This window comes from Lynx canadensis, chromosome C1 (assembly GCF_007474595.2).
Source record: "Lynx canadensis isolate LIC74 chromosome C1, mLynCan4.pri.v2, whole genome shotgun sequence".
Lineage (NCBI taxonomy): Eukaryota > Metazoa > Chordata > Mammalia > Carnivora > Felidae > Lynx > Lynx canadensis.
In genome coordinates, this window is record NC_044310.1 from 21,116,241 (window position 1) to 21,142,974 (window position 26,734).

The 26,734-nt window shown below is 40.5% G+C and overlaps 1 protein-coding gene across 11 annotated transcripts in view; it reads left to right on the top strand.

Moving 5' to 3' along the window:
• PHACTR4 (phosphatase and actin regulator 4) overlaps nt 1-26,734 on the top strand; it is a 103,343-nt gene that overhangs the window by 69,305 nt on the left and 7,304 nt on the right. For 4 of the 11 annotated variants that reach the window (XM_030327858.1, XM_030327861.1, XM_030327860.2 and 1 more), the window contains exons 3-12: nt 3,018-3,041; nt 4,473-4,646; nt 5,074-5,154; nt 10,254-10,418; nt 10,950-11,345; nt 15,771-16,371; nt 17,701-17,888; nt 18,977-19,130; nt 23,707-23,762; nt 25,096-25,157. In XM_030327858.1, coding sequence (XP_030183718.1) covers nt 3,018-3,041; nt 4,473-4,646; nt 5,074-5,154; nt 10,254-10,418; nt 10,950-11,345; nt 15,771-16,371; nt 17,701-17,888; nt 18,977-19,130; nt 23,707-23,762; nt 25,096-25,157 — 1,901 coding nt within the window. Of the gene's footprint in view, nt 1-3,017; nt 3,046-4,472; nt 4,647-5,073; nt 5,155-10,253; nt 10,419-10,949; nt 11,346-15,770; nt 16,372-17,700; nt 17,889-18,976; nt 19,179-23,706; nt 23,763-25,095; nt 25,158-26,734 lie in introns of those variants that run through there. The other 7 variants (XM_032594227.1, XM_030327863.1, XM_030327862.1 and 4 more) reach the window with 3 other exon arrangements.

Below are 26,734 nucleotides of genomic sequence, written 5' to 3' on the forward strand. Positions count from 1 at the left end.
TAACATATATGTATATGAAAAAAAAAAATTAATAGAACTAGAAAGTGAAAGAGACAAATCCATTTTCCTAAGTAGAGATGTTAACATTCCTCTCTCAGTAATTTTTAGAACAAGCTGACAAATCAGAAAGGATATTAATGATTTAGACAACGTGATTAAACAATTGACTTAATGGCATACATAAAACACTACGTTCAACTGCATAAGATACCATGTTTCTAAAGTGCACATGGAACACAATATAAATCTGGAAAAAAAATAACTGCAAACTTTTTCATTATTTTTAACTTAAACTATATCTGAAACTAAGACGCAAAGGAAAGACCCTTACAGTTCTTCTGTAGGAATACTTATGCTTAAGTAGGAAACACTGAATGATGTTAGGATTTTCTACTTTGTTTTTCTTCAACAAAGAATTAGGTTACATACAGAGCAGGTCTGCCTGTCTCTTTGAACATGCATACCATTTCCAGATAATAATCTGGGATTGGGTTTAACAAACCTGGCTGATCATAGGAATCACCTGTGAAGATTTTTTAAAAATAGATTTCTGGGTTCCACCACCTGGAGTTTCTGTATTTTGAAAAGGTAACTGGGCTGATACCAAGTATTTGAATGGATTTAGAAGTTACTGTAATGATGCTGTACTTGTCATATGGAGGGGAGGAGTGTGGAGAATATAAGAATATATGAAAATGCTATAAGAATGAATGAATTTGGGATAATAATTAGGTCAGGGCTGGGTGGTTCAGTGGCTGAACCCCCCACTGCATAAGGCAAGAGGCATATATGCTTCTAAAAGTTTTATAAACATGAAAAGCCAGCACATTTGTATAAAATATCAAAGAAAAAGAGCTGTTCTCTCTCATTTTTTAATTTATTTTTTTATTTGAAAAAAAAAATTTAATGTTTATTTATTTTGAGAGAGAGTACAAGCAGGGGAGGGGCAGAGAGAGAGGGAGAGAGAATCCCAAGCAGGCCCAATGCAGGGCTCAAACTCATGAACCATGAGATCATGACCTGAGCTGAAATCAAGAGTCAGACACTTAACCAACTGAGCCAACCAGGTGCCCCTTTCTCTGCTGTTCATATTCAGTGACCATATTCGGTAACTTTCTTTACACAAAGAAAGAGGAGGGCTATTCTTAGCAGTAGATGTGATGGCAGACATATTTGTTTTTATTATAGCTATTGGTATTTTCCACACACACTGTACTTCTGAATATAAACTAAACTTGTCTTGAGTTCATATGGCCAGCAGACATGAATATGTTTGAAGATACCCTGATTTTACTGTTTTGAATATATAAGAGAAAGGGGACACATAAATCCATTGTATATAAGGAAGAATTCAAAGGGATGAACTAAGTTCTACCTCTGAAAGTGGTTAGATACCTGGCAAGATAGACAGTAAGCCAGATTGGCTGTTTCATTCAAGGACTTGTCTGTGAATCCACTCTCACCTAAAATTCCTGAAGATTTCTGGCTGCTTTTCCTTGTAAAAAATAGCACCTAGCACTCACGTCTTCTTTCATATTGTTAGTTGTTTTGTTTTTTGAGTTTTTATATTATCTTCCTTAGTGCTTTTAATCAAACAAGCATTTTCCTGTGTGTCATTTGGAGCTGAGTGAAGTTCATTCAGTAGGTGGGTCAGCAGGACATTTTCAAGTTTCAGTCTCTCCTTGCTTCTAGCAAGTAAGGAGACTATGGACAGCTTATGGTACTTAGCTCCATTTCTGAAAGTGTTATCATTAACATATGTTAAATATTATATTGTATGGTATATCTGAAATGTCTTGAGGTCTCATTGACATCTCATGATTGGGAGAATACGGTCTTAAAGCATTGGCTCTTCAAAGCAACACCACGTGGGGTGCCTGGGTGTCTCAGTCGGTTAAGCGTCCGGCTTTGGCTCGAGTCACGATCTCGCAGTTCGTGGGTTTGAATCCCACGTTGGCTCTGTGCTGATAGTTCAGAGCCTGGAGCCTGCTTCAGATTCTGTATCTACCTCTTTCTCTGCACCTTCCCCACTCATGCTCTGTCTCTCGCTCTCTCACTCTCTCAAAAAAAAAAAAAAAACATTAAAGAAGCAACACTAGAGGCACCTGGGTGGCTCAGTTGGTTAAGCGTCCCACTTTGGCTCAGGTCATGATGTCACCATTCGTGGGTTCGAGTCCCGCATCGGGCTCTGTGCTGACAGCTCAGAGCCTGAAGCCTGCTTCAGATTCTGTGTCTCCCTCTCTCTCTCTGCCCCTCCCCCGCTCACACTCTCAGAAATAAATAAGCACTTTTATAAAATAAAAAATAAGCAAGCAAGCAACACATGTATTTGCCCATGTGCCACCTCTGGGGCTCCATCCCAGGCACCACTGGGGGAATTTCTGTCACAGGAGATGTTCTGATGTCCGTGGCAAGTAAACTTATAAAAATATGGTCCAGCGTTAGAACAATGAGATTCTCTTGCATATCATGGAAGTAATTAAAGTAGTAGAGACTCAGGATGTGTTCGAGTAAATCCTGTACCTGAAGAAAAGAGGCTCTGTCCTCTCCTCTCAATCTGTTGCACTTCAGTAACCAGGACCCTGTTTTGCCTGTCATCAATACACAGTCAAATAATGCATCTAGCAGTCACTGCTGCACTCTAAACATGACAATTGTGTAAAGTCTGACTTTCATCAGCAGGCTTCCCTAAGACTCCCGTTTATCAACCAAAAAAGATTGAATTTTGTAAGTGTTTCTTAACAAAAAATTAGTGCTTGTTGATTATGTATTTTCTTTTATGAAAAAATGTCTACAGTATTAAAGGAAATAATTTTTGAAGTGCATATGTTATGCCCATTTATCCTCCCCAAGAAGAGCGTTATTTGCTTCAGATGTGAAATTGTGTACAATAAACATGTTAACTTATTACATGTGATAATATACTGTGTGGTCCTTGATGTATTTCTGTAAAGTAAAGGTTCCACTTTAATTTCAGGATGGTTATTCCACATGACTCTTTTTTTCTTCTCCTCTAGACTTCTCCAGAGAACCCTGGGACAGTAGGTGGAGTGCAAAGCTGTATTGTGTTGCCTTCCTGCTTTTTTTGTTGCTTTCCTGCTTTTATTTTTTTCTATTATTATTATTATTCTTGGCCCAGTCTTGGCTGCTCCTTTTTCTGCCACTAAAGCTAACTAACTAAAACCCTGCATGTGTGGTCATTATGAGAAACTCATGGCCATTCGTTTCAGTCCTGCACATACACCATGTCAGTTATGTTTCTTGTCATATCCTTAAGATCAGGATTGTCCCTAAAGCAATATTGTCATAGGCAAACTGGAATCTCACCTCTGATTTCCAAAAAGATTTCATTTGAAAAGAATTTTTTTAAGTTTATTTATTTATTTTGAGAGAGAGAGAGAAAGAGAGAGAGAGCACGAGCACGAGCAGGGCAGGGACAGAGAGAAAGGGAGAAGATTCCAAGCAGGCTCCAAACTGTCAGTGCGGAGCCTAGTGTCAGACTCGAGCTCACAAACTGTGAGATCGTGATCTGAGCTGAAACCAAGAGTTGGACACTTAACTGACTGAGCCACCCAGGAGCCCCAAGATATTTCTTTTTTTTTTTTTTCATGTTCATTTATTTTGAGAGGGGTGCAGAGAGAGAAAGGGAAAGAGAGAATCCCAAGCAGGCCCCATGCTTTCGGTGTGGAGCCCAACGCGGCGCTCAACCCCTCAAACTGTAAAATCATGACCTAAGCCGAAATCAGGAGTCAGATGCTTAACCAACTGAGCCACCCAAGTATCCCCAAAAAGATTTCATTTTCAAGCACTCTCTCTGTAATGCTCCAGGCCCCGTCCAGCGCTCCAAACCTAGGGTCTTGTGAAGGAAGAAAATAATCTGAAAAACAGATACAAGTAAGGTGTTAACACTTACTGTGTTACCCCCTCTGAACTGTTAATGTCCTGAGAGAGGAGGGCAGAGGGAGTGAAGTGTTTAGTAGAGAATGATGACTCCCTCACTAAAGATGGAACCCCCTGCTTCAGTGACATGGGAGGCAGTAATGTTAGCTGGGGAGGGCCTCCCCCACGCCAAGAGGATGACAATGGCAACAGCAATAGGCCGCACTGGGGCCAGATCTCATGCATATTGAAAAGACATCCACATTTGTGTGTTTGTGTGTGTGTGCGCACGCATGTGTGAGTACGCACGCCTTTAGAGGTTTTGAGCTGGTTATGATCATCTCATTGAATTTTTGTCCTAAAATGATGTCAGCTTGGTTTGGTTGTTTTTCCCTGTTAGTTATTTATCTGTTACAGATTTTGATGTTTGGTGTCCATGTGATGATGTCCAGGAATCTGTCTGCATGATTGTTTATCATTGTTCTGATCTTTTCCAACTACCACAGGAAGAGAGGGGAAGGGACCTTATAGAGATTATCCTGAAATAATAAATTGGCTGTTCCTTTCCCTGTGTGCCTTTCATCGTATCACAGAAGAAGCAGGCCAGCCCACCGCAGACGCAGGCATGGTCATGGACAGTGTGGAAGCAGGAGACATGACGCCTCCCACCAAAAGGAAGAGCAAGTTCTCAGGCTTTGGCAAAATCTTCAAGCCCTGGAAATGGCGGAAAAAAAAAAGTAGTGATAAATTCAAAGAGACATCAGAAGGTGAGATATTAAGATTTAAATATATGTTCTGAGTTAAAGAGTTTCTTATTTTAGAAGTACCTAACTTTTTTATTCTCTTCCCAAGCTATTAGAACCCCCTATTTGAAGAAGGAATTCAAGCTTTTAGAAATAAAACCCAGCAGTCACTCACTAAGCCTTATATACTGTAGCCTCATCCCCAGATTGCTATTTTAATGGGCTTAAAGTTTATCAAGTGATGAATAAGGATAGTTCCTTTTGGAAATGCTGCTTTCCCAATAACACAGGATATGAAATAAATTAAGTTTAAATTTGAAGTTAGTTTTCCTGTTCTTTCTTTCCAGAAGATAGAAAATTGAACCACTTTATTCTTGTGTCTGTCAAGTTAGAATGCTTAACGTTGACCTTTAACTGCCACATTGCTGAGTGTTTTCCAATTTAATGTTAGTTTTAGAGCGGAAAATATCTATGCGAAAACCGAGAGAAGAGCTCATTAAAAGAGGGGTTCTTTTGGAAGACTCTGAGCAGGGTGAGTTTGTAAATAAACTACATATGTCTGTCTCTGTACACTTGTTGTTTGATCCTGACTAGGTTTGAATTTTCTTTTGTTATTGATATTGTTGGGAGGGAGAAGAGATTCTTTAAAACTGTTCATGCATCTGGAATTTTTTTTTTTTAATTTCTATAAAAAGAGAAAAAACAACTCAGTGAAAGAATCTCCAGAAGCACTGGACAGTTCGCTAAAGAATACATACAAATGGGGGCACCTGGCTGCCTCAGTCGGTGGAGCATGCAACTCATGATCTCAGGGTCGAGTTCCACCCTCATGCTGAGCATAGAGATAACTTAAAAAAATTTTTTTAATAGTTTAGCCTAAACTATCTATCCGTGAAACCTGGAGGTATGCATACCTATGTGCCAGCATGTCCAGAACTTGGTATATACTCAACAAAAACATGTATACATGGGTATCAGGAGAACATATACATACAAATATGCTCGTAGCAGCAATATTTACTACAGTAGAACAAAATTGGAAAGAATCCAAATGTCTACTGATAATAAAACATAAAAACAATTTGTGGAGGCGCCTGGGTGGCTCAGTCGGTTAAGTGTCTGACTCTTGATTTCAGCTCAGGTCATGATCTCATGATACCTGAGATTGAGCCCTGCGTTGGGCTTTGTTTTTTTTTGTTTGTTTGTTTGTTTTTTTATCTTTTTTTATTTTTATTTTTTTTTATATATGAAATTTATTGACAAATTGGTTTCCATACAACACCCAGTGCTCATCCCAAAAGGTGCCCTCCTCAATACCCATCACCCACCCTTTCCTCCCTCCCACCCCCCATCAACCCTCAGTTTGTTCTCAGTTTTTAACAGTCTCTTATGCTTTGGCTCTCTCCCACTCTAACCTCTTTTTTTTTTTTTTCCTTCCCCTCCCCCATGGGTTCCTGTTAAGTTTCTCAGGATCCACATAAGAGTGAAACCATATGGTATCTGTCTTTCTCTATGGCTTATTTCACTTAGCATCACACTCTCCAGTTCCATCCACGTTGCTACAAAAGGCCATATTTCATTTTTTCTCATTGCCACGTAGTATTCCACTGTGTATATAAACCACAATTTCTTTATCCATTCATCAGTTGATGGACATTTAGGCTCTTTCCATAATTTGGCTATTGTTGAGAGTGCTGCTATGAACATTGGGGTACAAGTGCCCCTATGCATCAGTACTCCTGTATCCCTTGGATAAATTCCTAGCAGTGCTATTGCTGGGTCATAGGGTAGGTCTATTTTTAATTTTCTGAGGAACCTCCACACTGCTTTCCAGAGCAGCTGCACCAATTTGCATTCCCACCAACAGTGCAAGAGGGTTCCCGTTTCTCCACATCCCCTCCAGCATCTATAGTCTCCTGATTTGTTCATTTTGGCCACTCTGACTGGCGTGAGGTGATACCTGAGTGTGGTTTTGATTTGTATTTCCCTGATAAGGAGCGACGCTGAACATCTTTTCATGTGCCTGTTGGCCATCCGGATGTCTTCTTTAGAGAAGTGTCTATTCATGTTTTCTGCCCATTTCTTCACTGGGTTATTTGTTTTTCGGGTGTGGAGTTTGGTGAGCTCTTTATAGATTTTGGATACTAGCCCTTTGTCCGATATGTCATTTGCAAATATCTTTTCCCATTCCGTTGGTTGCCTTTTAGTTTTGTTGGTTGTTTCCTTTGCTGTGCAGAAGCTTTTTATCTTCATAAGGTCCCAGTAATTCACTTTTGCTTTTAATTCCCTTGCCTTTGGGGATGTGTCGAGTAAGAGATTGCTACGGCTGAGGTCAGAGAGGTCTATTCCTGCTTTCTCCTCTAAGGTTTTGATGGTTTCCTGTCTCACATTCAGGTCCTTTATCCATTTTGAGTTTATTTTTGTGAATGGTGTGAGAAGGTGGTCTAGTTTCAACCTTCTGCATGTTGCTGTCCAGTTCTCCCAGCACCATTTGTTAAAGAGGCTGTCTTTTTTCCATTGGATGTTCTTTCCTGCTTTGTCAACGATGAGTTGGCCATACGTTTGTGGGTCTAGTTCTGGGGTTTCTATTCTATTCCAGTGGTCTATGTGTCTGTTTTTGTGCCAACTGCGTTGGGCTTTGTGCTGACAGGGCAGAGCCTGCTTGAGATTCTCTCTCTGTCCCCCTCTTTCTGCCCCTCCCCTGCTTGTGCTTCCTCTCTCTCTCTCAAAATGGATAAACATTAAAAAAAAAAAAAAGAATATCCAATAGAAGAAAAGATGGTTTCTTCAACAAATGGTGTTGGGAAAACTGGACAGCTACATGAAAGCTGGACAGCTACAGAAACTGGACCACTTCCTTACACTATACATAAAAATAAATTCAAAATGGATCAAAGACCAGGGGGCGCCTGGGTGGCTCAGTCAGTTGAACATCCAGCTCTTGACTTCAGCTCAGGTCATAATCCCAGCTTTGTGGGATCAAGCCCCATGTCAGGCCTTGCAGTGAGTGTGGAGCTTACTTGGGATTCTCTCTCCCTCTGCCCCTCTTCCTGTTCATGTGCTCACCCTCTGTCTCTAAATTTAAAAAAAATTAGAAAAAAAAATTAAATTAAAAAAAATGGAATAAAGACCTAAATGTGAGACCTGTAACCATAAAATTCCTAGAAGGGAATATAGGCAGTAATCTCTTTGGCATCTCCTATAGAAATATTTTTCTAAATATGTCTCCTTTGGCAAGGGAAACAAAAGCAAAATTAAACTATTGGTACTCCACAAAAATAAAAAGCTTTTGCATGTTAAAGGAAACCGTCAACAAAACAAAAAGATAACACACCAAATGGGAGAAGATATTTGCAAATGATATATTCAGTAAAGGGTCAATATCCGATGAAATATGTAAACAACTTCTACAACTCAACACCAAAAAAACAAATAACCCAGTTAAAAAAATAGGCAGAAGACATGTATAGACATTTTTCCAAAGAAGACATACAGATGGCCAACAGATACAAGAAGATACTCAGCATCACTAATCATCAGGGAAATGCAAATCAAAACCACAATGAAATAGATACCATGGCATACCTATCAGAATAGCTAGAATCAAAAACAAGAAATAACAGGTGTTGGCAACGATGTGGAGGAAAAGGAACTCTCATACACTGTTGGTGGGAATATAAACTGGTGCAGCCACTATGGAATACAGTATGGATGTTCCTCAAAAAAATAAAGATAGAATTACCATATGACCCAGTAATTCGTCTACTAGGTATTTACCCAAAGAAAACGAAAACACCATTTCAGAAAGATACACGCACCTCCATGTCTATTGCAGCGTTATTTATAATAGCCAAGGTATAGAAACAAATGTCCACCCATTAATGAATGAATAAAGTATACACACACATACAATGGAGTATTAGCCATTAAAAACAAATGAAATCCTGCCATTTGCAGCAATGTAGATGGAGCTAAGGATATAATGCTAAGTGAAATAAGTTAGAGAAAGACATACCATATGATCTCACTCCTATGTGGAATTTAAGAAACAAATGAACAAAGGAAAAAGACACACCAAAAACAGACTCTTAAATATAGAGAATAAATTGGTGGTTGCCAGAGGGGAGGTAGGGGGTTGGGTCAGTGAAATAGGTGATGGGGCTTAAAGAATACACTCATCACAATGAGTAGAGTATAGAATTGTTGAGTCATTATATTGTACACATGAAACTAACACTGGATGTTATTTAACTTGAATTTAAAAATACATTAAAAAAAATTTTTAAAGAACTTTCAGGGGCGCCTGGATGGCTGAGTGGGTTGAGCATCCATCCAACTTTGGCTCAGGTCATGATCTCACAGTTCTCACATAAGTTCGACCAACCCACGTTGGGCTCTTTGCTGTCAGCACAGAGCCCACCTCACATCCTCTGCCCCCTCTCTCTGCTCCTCCCTCACTCACAGTGTGCCCTCTCTTTCTATCTCTCAAAAATAAGTTTATTTATTTAAAAAATAAAAGAGGGGTGCCTGGGTGGCTCAGTTGGTTAAGTATCTGACTTTGGCTCAGGTCATGATCTCATGATTCATGAATTCACGTCCCGCTTGGGGTGAGCTCCTGCCCTGCTTTGGCTGAACCCACAAGTCACGCTTGGGCTGAGCCCTGCTTCTCTCTCTCTCTCTCTCTCTCTCTCTCTCTTTCTCCCTCTCTCCCCCTCTGCACCTTGTCAGATTCTCTCTGTCTCTCTGCCCCTCACTCATTTGTGTCCTCTGAATGAATGAATGAATGAATGAAATTTAAAGTAGACAATCCTAAATAAATAACTTGAGAGATAACTGACCACTTTTGCATATATTTTCCTAGCACATGCTGAGTAGAAACCAATTAACAATGTGTCTTAACCTTTCACTGTATGGTTTTCAAAAGTAGCAGTCTTTTTTGGCTTTGAAGTGAGTCCTTGGTTTATAATCTAGAAATCCTATTTTTGTTAAGGCTGGGCCGTATTAACATAGTGGCAATTTACTGCATTTGCATAGTTGTCAATTTGCTACCTTGCCTGTTTTATTTTTTTATTTTTTAATGTTTATTTATTTTTGAGAGAGAGAGTGTGAACAGGGGAGGGGCCGAGAGAGAGGGAGACACAAGATATGAAGCAGGCTTCAGGCTCTAAGCTGTCAGCACAGAGCCCGACGTAGGGCTCAAACTCAAGAACGGTGAGATCATGACCTGAGCCAAAGTCAAATACTTAACCGACTGAGCCACCCAGGCACCCTGCTACCTTGCCTGTTTTAAAATAGTTGTCAGAATACTTTAGCTTGAGAAATATATTTTCATTTAGCACTCATTTGCTGTAGACTCTTCACTACTTTCAGCCCAAGCTCTACCTCTTACTGACACTGCATAGATAATGGTTCTGTTTAGTCTAGTAGAAAGTGGTGGGTTGGGTGAAGGAGACTAGTCTCTGAGAACTTATTTCTATTACTACTATAAAAATCCAAATAATCTAGATCTGAATCATACACTCAAACAGGAAAGAGGAGAAAAGAGATAAGAAACGTTAGAAATCGCCAGCTCTTCTCCCTGTCTGATCACACCAGTCCATCAGTCTTGCTCTTTTCTTTTTGACCTTGCAGGTGGTGAGGATCCAGGGAAATTGAGCCATGCCATGTTAAAGAATGGCCATACCACCCCCATAGGGAGTACCACATCTTCTAGTTCAGTCCAAGCAGATGAAGAGTCAGGAAGAATCACAAGTCTTAGGAAACCTGTCCCAGAAGAGGACCCAAAGAAGCGACTAGGTAAGAAACTCAATTTTTCAGTGTAAGAGCCATGGATCAATCATTCTTGTTTAACTCGGGGTTTTGCTAGAGCCAGGGGGGAAATAAAATCCAGAGGGAATTCTTTTCTCCTTTAGCAATTCCTCAGCTAGTTGCAACTGTAAGTGGAATTTTCCCTTTCTCATTCTTGCATTCACAAAATACCTAATTTGTAACTCTCAAGGACGGAAGAGAATGTTAAGTGTCAGATACCCGTAGGACTTCTTTGCGCTATACATTCCTCCTCTCCCACCTGTGGGATTCTGTGCCTCCTCCAGTTGCCCGGCCCTTGTGTGAAGAATCAGTCCCATACGGGCCTCTCTTACTTTGAGATTGTGATTGAGAGAAAGTGTCCTATACTTTAAGTATGTTGAGGTTGGGGAACTTTGCCTGTAAACGAATCTACACGTTAAATAATGGAGGAAGCTGACCACGAGTCTATAGATGTGTTAGCTTTTTTCAATCTTGTTATTCTTTTTTCTCTTTTAAATCATATCTGTCATTATTACACAGGCTCGACTGGAAGCCAGCCTAATTCCGAAGCAGAGTCCGTTCCCGAGAATGTACCCAAACAGCCTTTACTTCCCCCTAAAAGACCTTTGTCCTCTTCTCACGAAGCAAACGAAGGGCAAGCAAAGGATGCCACTTCCTCTGGCGGCGCGGCAAGGTCCATCTCCTCCACCTCCACTGCCGCCTCCACCTCAGCACCTGCCGCCACCACTCCTGCTACCAACCCAGCAAAAACTGTTAGTTCCTCTGTCCCCCCCTCCCCAGCGCCCAGGACTCTGCCTGCCACTCCTGCCAGCACTAACACTACTGCCACCCCGAGCCTCACTCATACGGTCCCTGCCAAGCAGCCCCCTATCCCTCCCCCTAAACCAGCTCACAGAAATAGCAACCCTGTCATTGGTAAGTAAGTCTTGAGGTTTCCATTGCTCGGGTTTGGTTTGGTTTGATTTTGGATAGTTGTTTTATTGGAAAACTGGTATAATATTGATTTGGTCTGTGAGAGAGTTCTCCATGTCATGTCCCTTTGGATGCCCTCGATATGGAGAAAAGTCTTGAAAATGAGGCAGATAACTAGGAATGAAAACAGGGAGCAGATATCACTAAAACTAAACTCCAGTTTGGTCAGGAGTGGTGGGGAGTATCTATTTTCCTAAAACAGTATTTCTGAAATACGGTTTATAGTTGGGGGACTGGATGTGAGAACCACAACAGGTTCTGACCTGCGTGGAGAAAAGGGTTGTTTTTGGTTTTTTTTTTTTTTTAACCTACTTTAAACCACCAGCATCTGCCTTTAGCATGAGCCCAACAGATAAAAAGGTGATTGTATAGATGCCTGTGTAACTTATGATTCAGTGTCTGGCATGATACCTTCATGCAAACTGCAAAAGATATTATTCAAAGTGTCTTGATAAAATCATGTTTTTATCTTGGGAAGAGTCAAGAATGCTACTCTTAGTAAAATAAGTGGCAGAAGAAAGAAAACTTGGAAGATAACCAGCACACTTACCAGTTTAGTAAATTTTTTTTAAGTTTATTATTTATTTTGAGAGAGAAAGAGCTGGAGAGGGGCAGAGAGAGAGGGAGAAACAATCCCAAGCAGGCTCCGTGCTGTCAGTACAGAGCCCAAAACGGGGCTCAGTCTCATAAATTGTGAGATCAAGACCTGAGCCGAAATCGAGAGTACTGAGACACCCAGGTGCCCCAATTGAGTACATTTTTTTATATTTACCTGAAGTCCTGTTTAGGTCTGCTTTTCTGTACATAATTGCAGACCTTCTTAGAGGAAATTATGAGAAGGGGAGGAGAGGAAAGAGGTAGTTTTTCAGGAAAAATAATACAAGGCTTAGTACTGCTTGAAGTTCTTGTTCGTGATTGAAGGGAGGAATAAAGTATGCTCGTTAAACAGTTAATACCGCCAGCTTGTGTGGGTTGACAAGAACCCTGAAAAACAGGCTTAGAATTCATTGTGAGTATGACAGGTTGGAGTAGCTTGATTACAGAAAGGACGGTGGTTATTATTGTTATCACCAACCTAGATGGACAGTCTGTGTTGACTTATCGCTGAGGAACTTGAGCTGCTTTCATATACTTGGCTGTCAGAGCCTCCTTGTGAAGTAGGAAGCCGATTTTATCTATTATATGGTTAGGGCAATTATAACACGAAGAACTTGTGACTCACTCAGGGTTGCAGTTAATGAGAAATAGAAACCAAACATAGGCTTTTCAGCTCTTGAGCCCAGACTTCTGTCCTGTACACCGATATTCTCAAACTGCTGTCTAGACAAGCTCTCTTCTCGATCAACCTAGAGGACTTGTGAAACACAGATTGCTGGGCCCTGCCCTTAGAGTTTCTGAACCAGTAAGTCTAGGGTGGGCCTGAGAATTTGCGTTTCTAGTAAGTTCCCAGATGATGCTGATGCTACATATATGGGGACCACACATTGAGAACCATTGCTCTAAAGCAGTAATACTTCACTCTTTTCGGGATAAGACAATTATAAAAAATAATAATATGTGTACTGTAACCTGGGCTGAACCTTAGAGGCCATGCTTGGCCTAAGGTGAATAGCCCAAAGCAATAGGTCTTGTGACTAGGGGATCAACATCAGTCCTGAGTGGTCCTCAGCAGAAGGAGAAAAATAGGAGAGTTTTTATAAGTTTTTATTAAGGCTAAATAGCTATGATTTAAAGGACTACCCTTTATTCTGAAATTATGACCTTCCTAATTCTTTGATGTTAAAAAGCCATTTCTTTCATGAAAGGATTCTGTTCACAAATGGTTTGCTTAGTATTAAGTCTTGGAAATATTAAAAATTGACAACCTGAGGTTGGTTGAGATTTTCATTTTAGTTTTATTGGTTCATGAGATCCAAACATTTGGAAACTACTGCTTTAGACATTGCTATGTCTACTGACAGGCATAACAGTGTTAGGACTAAGAACTAATTAGGACAGAGGGAGGACCATCATAAATAACTGAACAGATGAAGGGAATTTGTAACCCCTCCAATGAGCATTCTGACATCTTCCCCTCAAAACTACAACCAAGTGTCCTTGCAAGGATAAATATAAGACAGTTCACTTCCTTAACATTTTGAGGTATGTGTGAGTATATATATATATATATATATATATATATATATGTATATATATTCCTTAAATCACCAAAGATAATTTACCTTATCAATTCAAACAGTAAAATAATCAAATTTGGTCCCATCAGGTGTAGATTTTGTTGCAAATGGAATTTATAACTGCTATTTTTAGAGAGGCAACAAAAGTCCAGTCTACCCAAAAATAATCTCTTTCATTGAAGCTAAAATTAATATTTTTTTAATTTTAATATTTAAAAGTAATATTTTTTTTGTGTGTATGCAATGTTTTTCTAGAAAGTCTTTTAAAAATTTAAGGGATGCTTGGGTAGCTCAGTCGGTTAAGCGTCCAATTTTTGGTTTCCACTCAGGTTATGATCTCACGGTTCTTGTTTTTGAGCCCCATGTCATTCTCCACACTGACAGTGTGGAGCCTGCTTGGGACTCTAATCCCTCTCTCTCAAAAATAAATAAACATTTTTTTTTATTTACTTAAGATATATAAATAACATTGTATGTTATTTATACTGGAATTAAATTTTTAAGTGCATTTGGGCATTTATAATATATAAAAAGCTAAAGGTTATTAAAATAATATAAAGCTAGGGGCGCCTGGGTGGCTCAGTCAGTTAGGCATCTGACTTCAGCTCAGGTCATGATCTCAGTTCATGGGTTCGAGCCCTGCGTCGGGCTCTGTGCTGACAGCTCGGAGCCTGGAGCCTGCTTCGGTTTCTGTGTCTCCCTCTCTCTGCCCTTTCCCCTCTCATGCTCTGTCTCTCTCTGTCTCTCAAAGATGAATAAACATTAAGAAAAAAAAATTAAAAAAAAATAATATAAAGCTAATTTATTCACAATAAATTATGATTATCTCACATATTTAAATTATTTTCATAATTTAGCCTATGGGCAAGTAGGTATGCCTAATAAAATGTATATATAGTTAAAACTGAAAAAAATTACTTATGATAAATGACATTAAAACATTATCAAATTAGCTAGCTTTTTACTTTAAATGCTACCAGTAGAGTGGGACTTAGGGCAAGTAAATTTTTATTCCAGGGGACCTTGAGGTGTTGCTCTCTAGGTAAGACATCTGGAACCATTTGAAAACAAGTGGTGTGACCAAAATTAGGGTTTTGAGTGAAGGATGAGGGGTTGGTGATCAAGAGACATACTATTTAATTACTTTGCAGGATTAGCTCCTGCGTGATATGATGATCCATTTCTTAAAGGCCATTTGGAGCCCTCCAAAGGGACTTTGCTGACTCAAAACCTCAGTCATTGTGGGCTTGGGGGAATCACATAGGGGTGCATACTGACCTGATACAAGGTAGGAGCCTCTAGTCTCATAAACGTGTATCGAGGATCCACTGTGTGCCAAGCACTATGCCCACCTCTGTGGATATGCTGATGGAAACAAGGAACCTATAGTAGAGTGGGGAGCGCAGATGAAGGTTTGGGTGTAAAGGATAAGAGGTATGGACAGTAATAAGAATCACAAAGACAGTGGAATCTAGAGGATGGAGTCTAATGATAAGACCTGGGAACTAGCTGAGCCCCTCCCTGCCTATGTGTTGTCTGATCTTGGCAGGTCACCTAATTTCTGTGGCTTCAGCTTTTCCTTCTGTAAAATGGTAAAGATAATCTCCCGTGTAAGGAGAATCTGAAGTTAAGGATAGCAGAGCACTTTGATTTTCTCAAAGACCTTTGTATTTGCTATAAAAAGTCAGGATGTCATTACTGCTAATTTTATAATGCAGAGCTGGGATATCTAGATGTTGTTATTTATCAAGCTGCGGTAACAATGCCTGATAGTGTTTAGGGTTTTTTTGTTTTGTTTTTTTTTTAGGGCTACCTTCATGTCTAAATTTTTTAATGGCATTCTGTTAGACAAAAAAACTTACCCACATTCTTTATCTCTTTATATTAACTTTATCTACCTCAAGTCATAAAAAGTTGTCATGTTAGAGCAAAGAAGTAAGAATTACTTTTCATCAGAGTATTAAGGTCGTGGTCTTCCTGCATGCCTGTACATTTATTAGGCTTCCTAGATACCTAAATACAAATTTCATTTCGGCACGCGATATCTAGGATGTGGCAAAGTCAAGAAATGGATTGGTTTGCCTAAAAGCTGAGAGTTCTAATCTAGTTCTAATCAGTTCTAATCTAGGCCTTAGGCTGGCCCCTCATTGTGAAGCCATCTTAAATTGAGATGTTATTCTCTCTTTTCCAGCTGAACTGTCCCAGGCAATAAACAGCGGTACATTGTTATCAAAACCATCCCCACCTTTACCACCAAAGAGAGGCATTCCGTCAGCCTTGGTACCCACCTTGGAGTCTCCTGCCACCGCCACCGCCACAAAAGCACCATCTGATCAGAGAGAAAAGAGCACATGCTCTGTGGGCTCTGAACCACTGTTGATGATCCCGCCTCTCTCTCCGTCCCCACCGCTGCCTACTCATACACCTCCTGAACCCCCACGGTCCCCTCCATTCCCTGCTAAGACTTTTCAAGTTGTGCCAGAAATTGAGTTACCACCGTCCTTAGACCTACCCCAGGAGGTTTCCCAGCAGGAAGATCAGAAAAAGGAAGTGCCTAAGAGAATGTTGGACCACAGCTTTGGAGAGCCCCATGTACCCTGTAGGCTGCCTCCACTCCCACTGCATATCCGAATCCAGCAGGCCCTGACCAGCCCGCTTCCCATGACTCCTCCCTTGGAGGGCTCTCACAGAGCTCACTCCTTGCTCTTTGAGTACAGTGACAACTTTTCTGAGGACAGCAGCACCCTAGGTCGGACCAGGTCACTTCCCATCACTATTGAAATGCTGAAAGTGTGAGTGCCTTTAAAGCTTGCCTTTTGTTTCCTCTTCTTTACTCTAGGTAGCCCTTGTTGGGGAAAATTACTTATAAAAAGAAAATGTGAATAAATTTAAAGTAAGAATACTCAACAAATAAGACATGTTCTAAAGTTTGGACATTATTTACTCTGCTGATTTCTATAACATTGTTTCCACAGCAGTCACAAACATCTGTACTTGAAAATTAAAACCACTTTATTTTTTGTACATGATACAAGGGAGGCAGTGTAACAGGGTACTTAAGGAGCATTGATGTTGGAGTAAAATAGCTCTGGGTTCAAATCCCACCTCCACCTCTTCCTGGCTTGTAGTAGTGTACGTTCCTTAACTTTTCTGCTCTTGAGCTGTCTACCCATAAACGGAGTAATCCCCACCCATAAGCTTGTGAGGATAAAATTCGACAAATCTGAAAGTCTGGGACCTGGCACCTGAACTCGGTGGAGCGGGACAGAGAGCATTCTGGAGAAAAAGAAGGGAGCTCTGAAAGATAGCTCAGTGTTCCAGCCTCATAGACTGGACCTGGCCATTGTATTCTTTCCCTCATCTGTCCCCAGACACCTTGCCTTTTTAAAATTCCAACGATGTGTAACTAAAGGTTAACACTTTTTGGCCATTTGGAGATTTGCCTTGCTAGCTAAAAGAATTGTCACAGAGCTGTTGCGGCATACTGCTAATTAGTTGCTTTGCCATAATCTTTGTACCTGCGGGTATAATTTTTTTACTTCCTGGAAAGAGACCGTTTAGGAGTTCAAGATAGACTAAGTCAGTTTTATGCCTGCACAATAGAAAGGGGAGAAGTTAGTTTTCATCTTTGCTTCTTTGGATTAGATTATCATCTTGTCCCACTCCATTGTTAAACCAAGGGAAATAAATGGGTTAAATGTCTTTATTGCATATCTTCCATGAGCCAGATACAGTGTTAGATGCTCTGTGGTCTTCTCACTTAATCAGCCCAAAACAGACTTGAATCTCACATGTAGATCATTAGGGCCCTGTGTGCCAAACACTAATACAGTCTAGAATTTATCTGTTTGTCACAACAAGCCTCAGAGGTAAGTATCATTCACATTTACAGAAAAGCTAAATAACTTACAAGCTATGAATAAGTTGTAGAGCTAGGATTTAAACCCAGAGCCTTTTAGATTAATAGCTGCTAAAAAGTTTCTTAGCAAGATGGTTAAAGTTAAGGGAAGGAATAAATTTTTTCATTTGTGGAGTTTTCCATAGTTATTCAGTACTTTGCCATGCAAATCAGTTACCTGTTATGTTTCTGAAAGGAAAACATAATTATATTCATTTGTTAGTCCAGACGATGAAGAGGAGGAGGAGCAGACCCCCCCATCTGCATTCACTGAAGATGTGGCATCTACCTCAGTTGTTCCCAAACTGCCACGGTGTCTGCAGGAAGAGGAGGAAGAGAAGGAGAGTGACTCTGATTCAGAAGGTCCCATTCAGTACCGAGATGAAGAGGATGAAGAGGAGAGCCATCATAGTAAGAAAGGGAAAAGCACAGGAGAGAATTATTTTACCGATAAAGCTGCTCTTAGCAAATATAAGACGAATGGAAATAGGCACTCTCTCCCATCAGGTCATCTGGTAACTGATACTGGAGGCCATCGTGAAGGAGCCTTGTCCCTGCTGTTCCCACTGTTCTAACAAGGCAGTGAGAGGGAGCCAAGTAGATTGAGTCATGCAGGTTTTTATTTGTTTGTGATTGAAAAATTATTTACCTTGATGGTATTAAAGAATTAGCAGAAGAAAGTTGGTATTTGAGCTGCATTGAAAAGACATAGTGATCCTCTGCTTTAGTCTCATGAACTTACTGTGTCCATGGGGCAAAGAAAAAAATCCATGTTCATGTACGCAAATCTGCAGATAATCGAATCCTGATTCCTAAAAATGAGAAGGCAGCTTTAAGAATAGGAATCTTGGGGGTGCCTGGGTGACTCCTCAGACATTCGACTTTGGCTCAGGTCATGATCTCACGGTTCATAGGTTTGAGCCCTGCATCAGGCTCTGTGCTGACAGCTCAGAGCCTGGAGCCTGCTTTTGATACTGTGTCTCCTTCTCTCTCTGCCCGTCCCCTACTTTTAATGCTTTAAATAAGCATTTAAAAAAACTTAAAAAGAATAGGAATCTTGGGGTGCCAGGCTGGCTCAGCCCGTGGAGCGTATGACTGTTGATCTCAAGATCATGAGTTCAAGCCCCATTTTGGGTGTAGAGCTTACTTTAAAAAAAAAAAAAAAAAATGGGAATCTTAGGTGTGTTAATGCAAATGCCTTTGTGTTGTAATTCGGAGGGCTATCCCATGTTTAGATTCTTGTTCTTCTAGCAACCTTCTTTAGAAGGAACGTAGAGAAATGTAGAAGACAGAAGGTATCTTTAGCCCAACTGAATCCATCTGGCTAATTAGATTTTTAGAGGTCTTCAGCTTTACCCCCCACCTCTACATTAGCTGAGTTACCTGGAGGCCAAGTAGAAAGCTGAGAGTTGCGATACTGTTTGTTCAGACTCTTGCCTAGTTCCAGGTGAGGTTGGTTGAGCCTTAGTGTCTACTTTTTTTCTTCCCCTTGTGCAAAGGTGCTCTGGCCAACAAAGTGAAGAGGAAGGACACACTGGCAATGAAGCTGAACCACAGACCCAGTGAACCAGAGCTGAACATGAATTCCTGGCCTCGGAAAAGCAAAGAGGAGTGGAATGAAATACGGCACCAGATTGGGAACACACTGATCCGGTAGTTCTTTGCTTAGAATACATGGATTTTATTTGATTTGGCCAGTAGGTGTGTTAGATACTTACTTTGTGGTGCATTCACTTACCTTTTTTTCTTTTTTGATTTTAGAAACAGCGTAATTTTTAAAAATACACATTGTACACACTTGGATATCCTCTTGGAACTTGAAAATTAAGGAACCAAATGGCTCTTGGAGCTTTAAACCATGAGATAGACATAAATACGGCTTTTAAATTTTCTAGGGGCTCCTGGGTGGCTCAGTCAGTTAAGTGTCTGACTTCGGCTCAGGTCATGATCTCACGGTTTGTCAGTCTGAGCCCTGCATCGAGCTCTCTCTGCTCTCTGCATAGCCTACTTTGGATCCTCTGTCCCCTTCTCTCTCTGTCCCTCCCCCACTGCCTGTACTCACACTCTCCCTCTCCCTCTCTCTCTGTCTCTCTTTGTCTCTCTCTCTCAAAAATAAATAAACATAAAAAAAATAAAAGTTTCTAGAGAATCTGTCTCAGTCAGTAGAGTATGTGACTGTTGATCTGGGGCTCCTGAGTTCAAGCCCCATATTGAGCATGGAGCTTACTTAAAAAAAAATTTTAAGTAATTCACGTGGTTCCCAGGCCAGCAAGACTCCTCTGTCATGTATCCAGTTACTCAGCTATGAGGTGTCAACCCAATTAAAGATCACACCCATATTTTTCATTGTATCTATTTCACATGTTCCACGTATCTGCCTTTGAAATTTCAAAGTGTTAGTATATTTTTCAAGTCAGGTGGAACCAAAAGCATAGAGAAACTGAATGCAGGCCAGCTTCCTGCACATGTAATGTACACAAAGTCCAGGTATATAGATAGCTGTTGGACCAACTCAGATGTTTCTCTTGGTAGAGTGAGGAAAAGGAAGTGGAACTCTTGGCATATTCTTAACAAAATAATTAACTTAGGGTGTTCATTAATTGAGATCTATTCTTTCCTGCCTCAGACACCTGGCTTTGCTATTGGCCAGGATGGCAATCTTAATGCAGAACTGTGGCTCTCTGGGTGTCAGCAAGAGACTATCAACAATAGGAATTAGTTTAGAATGAGAATCTTTGACAACAGATTACTTTTTCCAGGGCACCTGGGTGGCTCAGTTGGTTAAGCGTCCTACTTCAGCTTAGGTCATGATCTCGCAGTTTGTGAGTTCAAGCCCTTCATCAGGCTCTGTGCTGACAGTTCACAGCCTGGAGCCTGCTTCAGATTCTGTGTCTTCCTCGCTTTCTGCCTCTCTCTCTCTCTCTCTCTCTCTCTCTCTTTCTCTCTCTCTCAAAAATAAACATTAAAAAAATATTTAAATATTTACAGGTAAATCTGGCAAAAGATTGTGTAAGACCTGTACATAGCAGGATATAATAAAATCCTGCTGAAAAAAGTAAAGAAGAATTAAATAAATGGAGAGAAATACCATATTCATGGGTCAGAAGTCTCAAGTACCGTAAGATATCAATACATACAATTCCAATCAAACTAACCCCCAGAAGGCTTTTTTTTTAATTGGCAAACTGATTTAAAAATTCTTATGGAGGGGCGCCTGGTTGGTTCAGTCGGTTGAGCATCCGACTTCTACTCAGGTCATGATCTCACAGTTCATGAATTTGAGCCCTGCATTGGTCTCTGTGCTAACAGCTCAGCCTGGAGCCTGCTAAGGATTCTGTGTCTCCCTCTCTCTCTGCCCCTCCCCCGCTCATGCTCTGTCTCTCTCTCAAAAATAAGTAAACATTTTTTAAAAATAAATAAAATAAAATAAAATTCTTATGGAAATATAAAATACACTAGAATAAGCAAAGCAACTATGAAAAAGAACAGGGTTAGAGGACTAACACAATATGATTTAAGACAGATTATAGGGGTGCATGGGTGGCTCATTTAGGTAAGCGTCCAACTTCAGGTCAGGTCATGATCCCACAGTTTGTGGGTTTGAGCCCTGCATCGGGCTCTCTAATGTCAGTGCAGAGTCTATTTCATATACTCTGTCCCCATCTCTCTCTGCCCCTCCCCCACTTGCTCTCTGTCTCAAAAATAAACTTTAAAAAAAAAAAAAAAAGGATATAGGGCACCTGGGTTGTTCACTTGGTGTCCAACTTCTGCTCAGGTCATGATCTTATGATTCGTGAGTTCAAGCCCTGTATCGGGCTCTGCACTGGTAGTGCAGAGCCCGCTTGGGGTGCTCTCACTCTCTCTGTCTCCCTCTCCCTCTCCCTCTCCCTCTCCCTCTGCCCCTCTCCCACGCTCACTCATGCACTCTGTCTCAAATAAACTTTAAAAAAATTTTTTTAAGAAGATTATAAAGCTAAAGTAACCTAATCAGTGTGGTGTTGACATAAAGATAGATAAACTGCACGGAAAAGAGAGCCCAGAAATACACCCACCCGTATATGTACAGCCCATTTTTAACAGAGGTACAAAGATAATTTCATGAAGAAAGGATGGTTTTTTCAACAAATGGTGCATAAAAATTACTTCAGTCCTTGCCTTGCATCATATACAAAAAATTAACTCAAAATGAATCCTGCATTTAAATATGAGAGCTAAAGCTACAAAACTTCTAGAAGTGAAGGATTTCTCAGCCATGATCTCAAAAGCATGATTCTTAAGTGAAAAACATTGATGAACTGCACTTCATCTAAATTAAACATTTTTGTTCTTTGAAAGACACTGAAGAGAAGGTAAAAAACAAGCCACAAACTGGCAGAAAATATTTGTGAATCATGCATCTGACAAAGGTCTTATATCTAGGAAGAACTCACCAAACTTAATAAGAAAACAACAACCCAATTCTTAAAAGGTGGGGAGATTTCAAAGAAGATACACAGATGGCAAATAAGCATATGGAAAGATGCTCAACATCCTTAGTCATTAGGGAAATGCAGATTAAAACCACAGTGAGAAACCACTCCAAGCCCACTAGGTTGGCTAAAATTGTACAATTTAAAAGACTAATAATACCAAGAGTTGCTAAGGATAAGGAGCAGCTGGATTCTCATACACCGGTGGTGGTAGGAGTGTAAAATAGTAGAACTATTTTAGGAAACAATTTGTAAATTTCTTTTAAAAAATCAAATGTATGATCCAGCTATTCCATAGCTATTATTTCTAATAGCCACCCTAAAAAAAATAGAAACAACATAAATATCCATCACAGGGCAAATGGATGAACAAATTGTGGCGTGATCATTCAGTGGAATACTGCACAGGAAAAAAAAAGCAACAGTTTATGATGCTACAACTCAGATAGAGCTCAGTAATTATGCTGCAAGAGGGTTGACCAAAAAAAAAAAAAGCACATACTATATTGTTCTATATAAAATTTTTTTAGGGGCGCCTGGGTGGCTCAGTCGGTTGAGTGTCCAGCTTCAGTTCAGGTCACGATCTCACGGTTTGTGAGTTCAAGCCCCGTGTCGGGCTCTGTGCTGACAGCTCAGAGCCTGGAGCCTGTTTTGGATTCTGTCTCCCTCTCTCTCTGCTCCTCCCCCACTCGTGCTCTGTCTCTGTCTCTCTCTCTCTCTCTCTCTCTCTCTCTCAAAAATAAATAAAACATTTAAAAAAAAATTTTTTTTTAAATGTTTTATTTATTTTTGAGAGAGAGAGAGAGAACACGAGTGGTGGAGGGTCACAGAGAGAGGGAGACACAGAATCCGAAGCAGGCTCCAGGCTCTGAGCTGTCAGCACAGAGCCCGACGTGGGGCTCGAACTCACAACTGTGAGATCGTGACCTGAGCTTAAGTCAGACACTTAACCGACTGAGCCACCCAGGTGCTCCATATATAAAATTTTAGAAATTGAAAACTATAGGTACATAAAGTAGGTTTATTTGCGGGGGGCAGGGAGATTGAAATTATAAAATGGAAATGAGGGGACTCTGGGTGGCTTAGTTCATTCATCATCCCACTCTTGATTTTGGCTTAGGTCATGATCTAATGGTTCATGAGGTCAAGCTCCATATCAGGTTCTGTGCTGACAGCTCAGGGCCTGGAGCCTGCTTCAGATTCAGATTAAAAAAAGAGAGAGAGAGAGAGACAACTTTAAATCCCAGTAGTTGCAAAATCACTGGTTTAAAAATCAAAAGAAAGATATCAGAGTCGTGAGAAGGATTGTAAAAATATACATATATTAAAATCTCAGTCCTCATTCTGGTTTTCTGGGTTAGAATTTCTGTTACGTGTCTTGAGGGCCTGTGCTCCTTCCGCAGGTCTGTTTGGGAGCTTCCAGTCCAGTGCAAACCTTCACTTCACAGATGAGTACACCCAGGATCTGACCGAGCTCCTTTGTGGTGACAGGGCTCGTTAATATCAGAGCTAGCATTGGAATCTTTTCCTCCTGTTTGCATGTACAGTTTCTTTTTATGTTATAATATTCATGTTAACACTTTCAACATGAAAATTGTTTCATAAACAATCAGATAAACAAATGAAATACCAAAACAGTTTGAAAATGTATTGCTTTCTTGCTAATGTAGGGGCTAATATAAACTGAGAGCAAAACAATTCTGAATAAGTGGAATTGGGAGGTTTAACATGGGCAATACCCTTATTTATCTCCTTTTTAGACGACTGAGTCAAAGACCGACAGCAGAAGAACTAGAACAGCGGAATATACTACAACGTGAGTCCAGCTATGGGCATAAAGTTGTACAGCTTTTCTTTGTAGATTTCTGACTTTAAGGCACATACTAGAGTAGAGAAGAGAAGCATTTTCTGCAAGGGCCAAGGAGAGGGTGTTCGGCCCAGGGAGGACTATTCATATCTTTTCTCCGGAAGGAACAGAACTCCCCCAAGCTTCCTTTACAAGATATCAGTATAGTATTGCTTAGTGTACTGGGAACCTCCAGAAAATTTTGTTCCGATATTCTCACAGTATCCTGAGACCTGCTTTGGCCATGTGGGGAGGATTTGACAGCATGTGGCAGATACTGCCCAACTTTCCTCCTCAGGGAAGTGAGGTTGTGGCTGTGCACCTTCCTATTCCTAGTGGACTTTGAGGGCTAGGGCCCAAAGCGAGGCCCAGATGCAGGAGTCTTCCTGTCTTTTTCAGTTTTTAAGACTTTGGTACATCTAAAGTCACAAAATAAGACCGTGTGTTTCATTTACTTTCTATGTGCATAATTACCTTCCTAAAATAACATTCAATCTGATATACATTTGATTTAGTTTTCCAGATTATAGGATGAATTTTGCCCTTAAAAACCACCACACTAAGAGGATTAGGCTTCATAGAGTTACTTGTGGGCATGCTCAGTCTGCCCAGTCCATCCCCCCTGTTCCCTCATCACTATGTGGATATATACAGCTTAGTCACTAAGTGAATTTTAAACTTAGAAACCTTTGTAGACATATCACATGAAACTTAGTGTGATCTCCATTCTTCATTCTTGGGGGTTGCTCTTGAGCAAGAATCTGCAGAGTTTTTCTAAAGGGCACATAGTCACTTAAAAATGTAAAGATCAGGGGCGCCTGGGTGGCTCAGTCAGTTAAGTGTCCAACTCTTGATTTCAGCCCAGATCATGGTCTCACGGTTTGTGAGATCAAGCCCTATATTGGGCTCTGTGCTGACAGTGTGGAGCCTGCTTGAGATTCTCTCTCTCCCTCTCTCTGTCCCTCCCCCTCTCCCCCTCTGCCTGCGCACAGGTGCAGGCACTCTCTCAAAATAAATAAACGTAAAATAAATAGTTAAAAAATGTAAAGATCATTATTAGCTCATGGACAGTAAAAATACAGGCAGCTGGCTGGATTTGGTACCATAGTGCTGCTGACCCTCGCTCCTAAGTATTTGACTCTACCAGTTGACAAGAAAATTATCTTGATTGGCCATCCCCAAAGTTCGTATTTTATTCTGACTTGGAGCCTATAAGAAATATCTACCATGTGATTACTGAATACTTTGATATGCAAATGGCCATTTTGAAGTAATATTCTTTGTTTTGGACTATTGACTGTAGCTAAAAATGAAGCTGATCGGCAGGCAGAAAAACGAGAGATTAAACGTCGTCTTACTAGAAAGGTATGTAGCCCAGCTGTTCGGTTTCAGTCTGTCTACTGACCACATATCTGGTATTTGAATGACCTATTTGGTTAGAAAGAAACGTTTGACTTGAATTGCCATAGGTTGCTATGAAAATGTAATACATGATGCAGATACTGAAAACAACACAACATGATCAAGAGCATTTTTGGGGCGTGCCTGGGTGGCTCAGACTGTTAAGTGTCTGACTTCAGCTCAAGTCATGATCTCACAGTTGATGACTTCGAGCCCTGCATCCTGTTCTCTGCTGTCAACACAGCCCACTTGAGATCCTCTGTCTTCCTCTCTATACCCTTGCCCTTCTCATCTCTCTCTCTCTCTCTCTCTCTCTCTCTTTCTTTCCCTCTCTCTGAAAAATAAACATTTAAAAAAAAAAAAAAGCACTTTTGGGGCACCTGGGTGGCTCAATCAGTTAAGTATCTGACTTCGGCTCAGGTCATGATCTCACAGTTTGTGGGTTCAAGCCCCATGTCGGGCTCTGTGCTGACAGATCAGAACCTGGAGCCTGCTTCAGATTCTGTGTCTCCCTCTCTCTCTCTGCCCCCCCCCCCACTCACTTTCTGTCCTCTCTCTCTCAAAAATAAACATTAAAAAAAATTTTTTTTTTGAAAAGCACTTTTATCCCATTTTTACTATTTAAAGAATGCCTGGCACAAGGTGCTCCATTAATGTTTGCATAAATTCTGACCTTTTATTTGGCAAACCTGGGATTTGATGTAGACTCTAAAACCTGTTGAAGTAATAGAGACGGTAACAGAAGGAGTGTGTAGCATTCAATTTTGCAAGGCACACTGGTGTTTTCTAATCAGAAAGAACTGAACTGACCCTTAGTGATACCAGAAGTATCACTACCAGAAATATATAAACCAGAAGTATATACCAGAAGTATAAAAACACCAACTGGGATTTGTTCTTGGTCCCAGATCGAATGGGGTAGAATCTTTTCTGTCCTAGACCTGTGTTGGCTTTTAAGCTTTTTCCTTTCCTTTCCACAATAATAGTTTGTAATTGCCTCCTGTAGATTCTGATTTGGCCTGAACTCTCTAGATATTTCTTAAAACTTACAAGAATCCCCAGAAGAGCAAAGGATCTAGACGGTTTCTTCCTGATTTCTCCCACTTTTCCCCTTCCCCAGGAACAGAGGAATTATCCTTGTTAGATTGAGGGGAGCTCAGTCTAGAGGCCAGAGCTGGACTCGATGCCTTCAGATTGAGCAGGTTACCTGACTATGCAACCTTAAATCCTGATTCGTTACCAGATCTCGGCATTATTCATAATAAAAGGAAATTCACCCTTTATATTACCCACTAGACCTTGCTTTCATATTAAAGGTATTCGCTTCCTAATGTATTATATGTTAGTGTCTAGCTCTGATCCTTTTGTTCCCCAAAATGTAGTCCACAGACCAGCAGCATTGGCATCACCTGGGAGCTTGTAGAGATGCGGAATCTCAGGCCGCACCTCAGACCTTAATCAAAATCTACATTGTAACCAGATCCCCAAATGCTTTGTATGCATATTAAAGTTTGAGAAACACAGGGTATACTGGTTATACT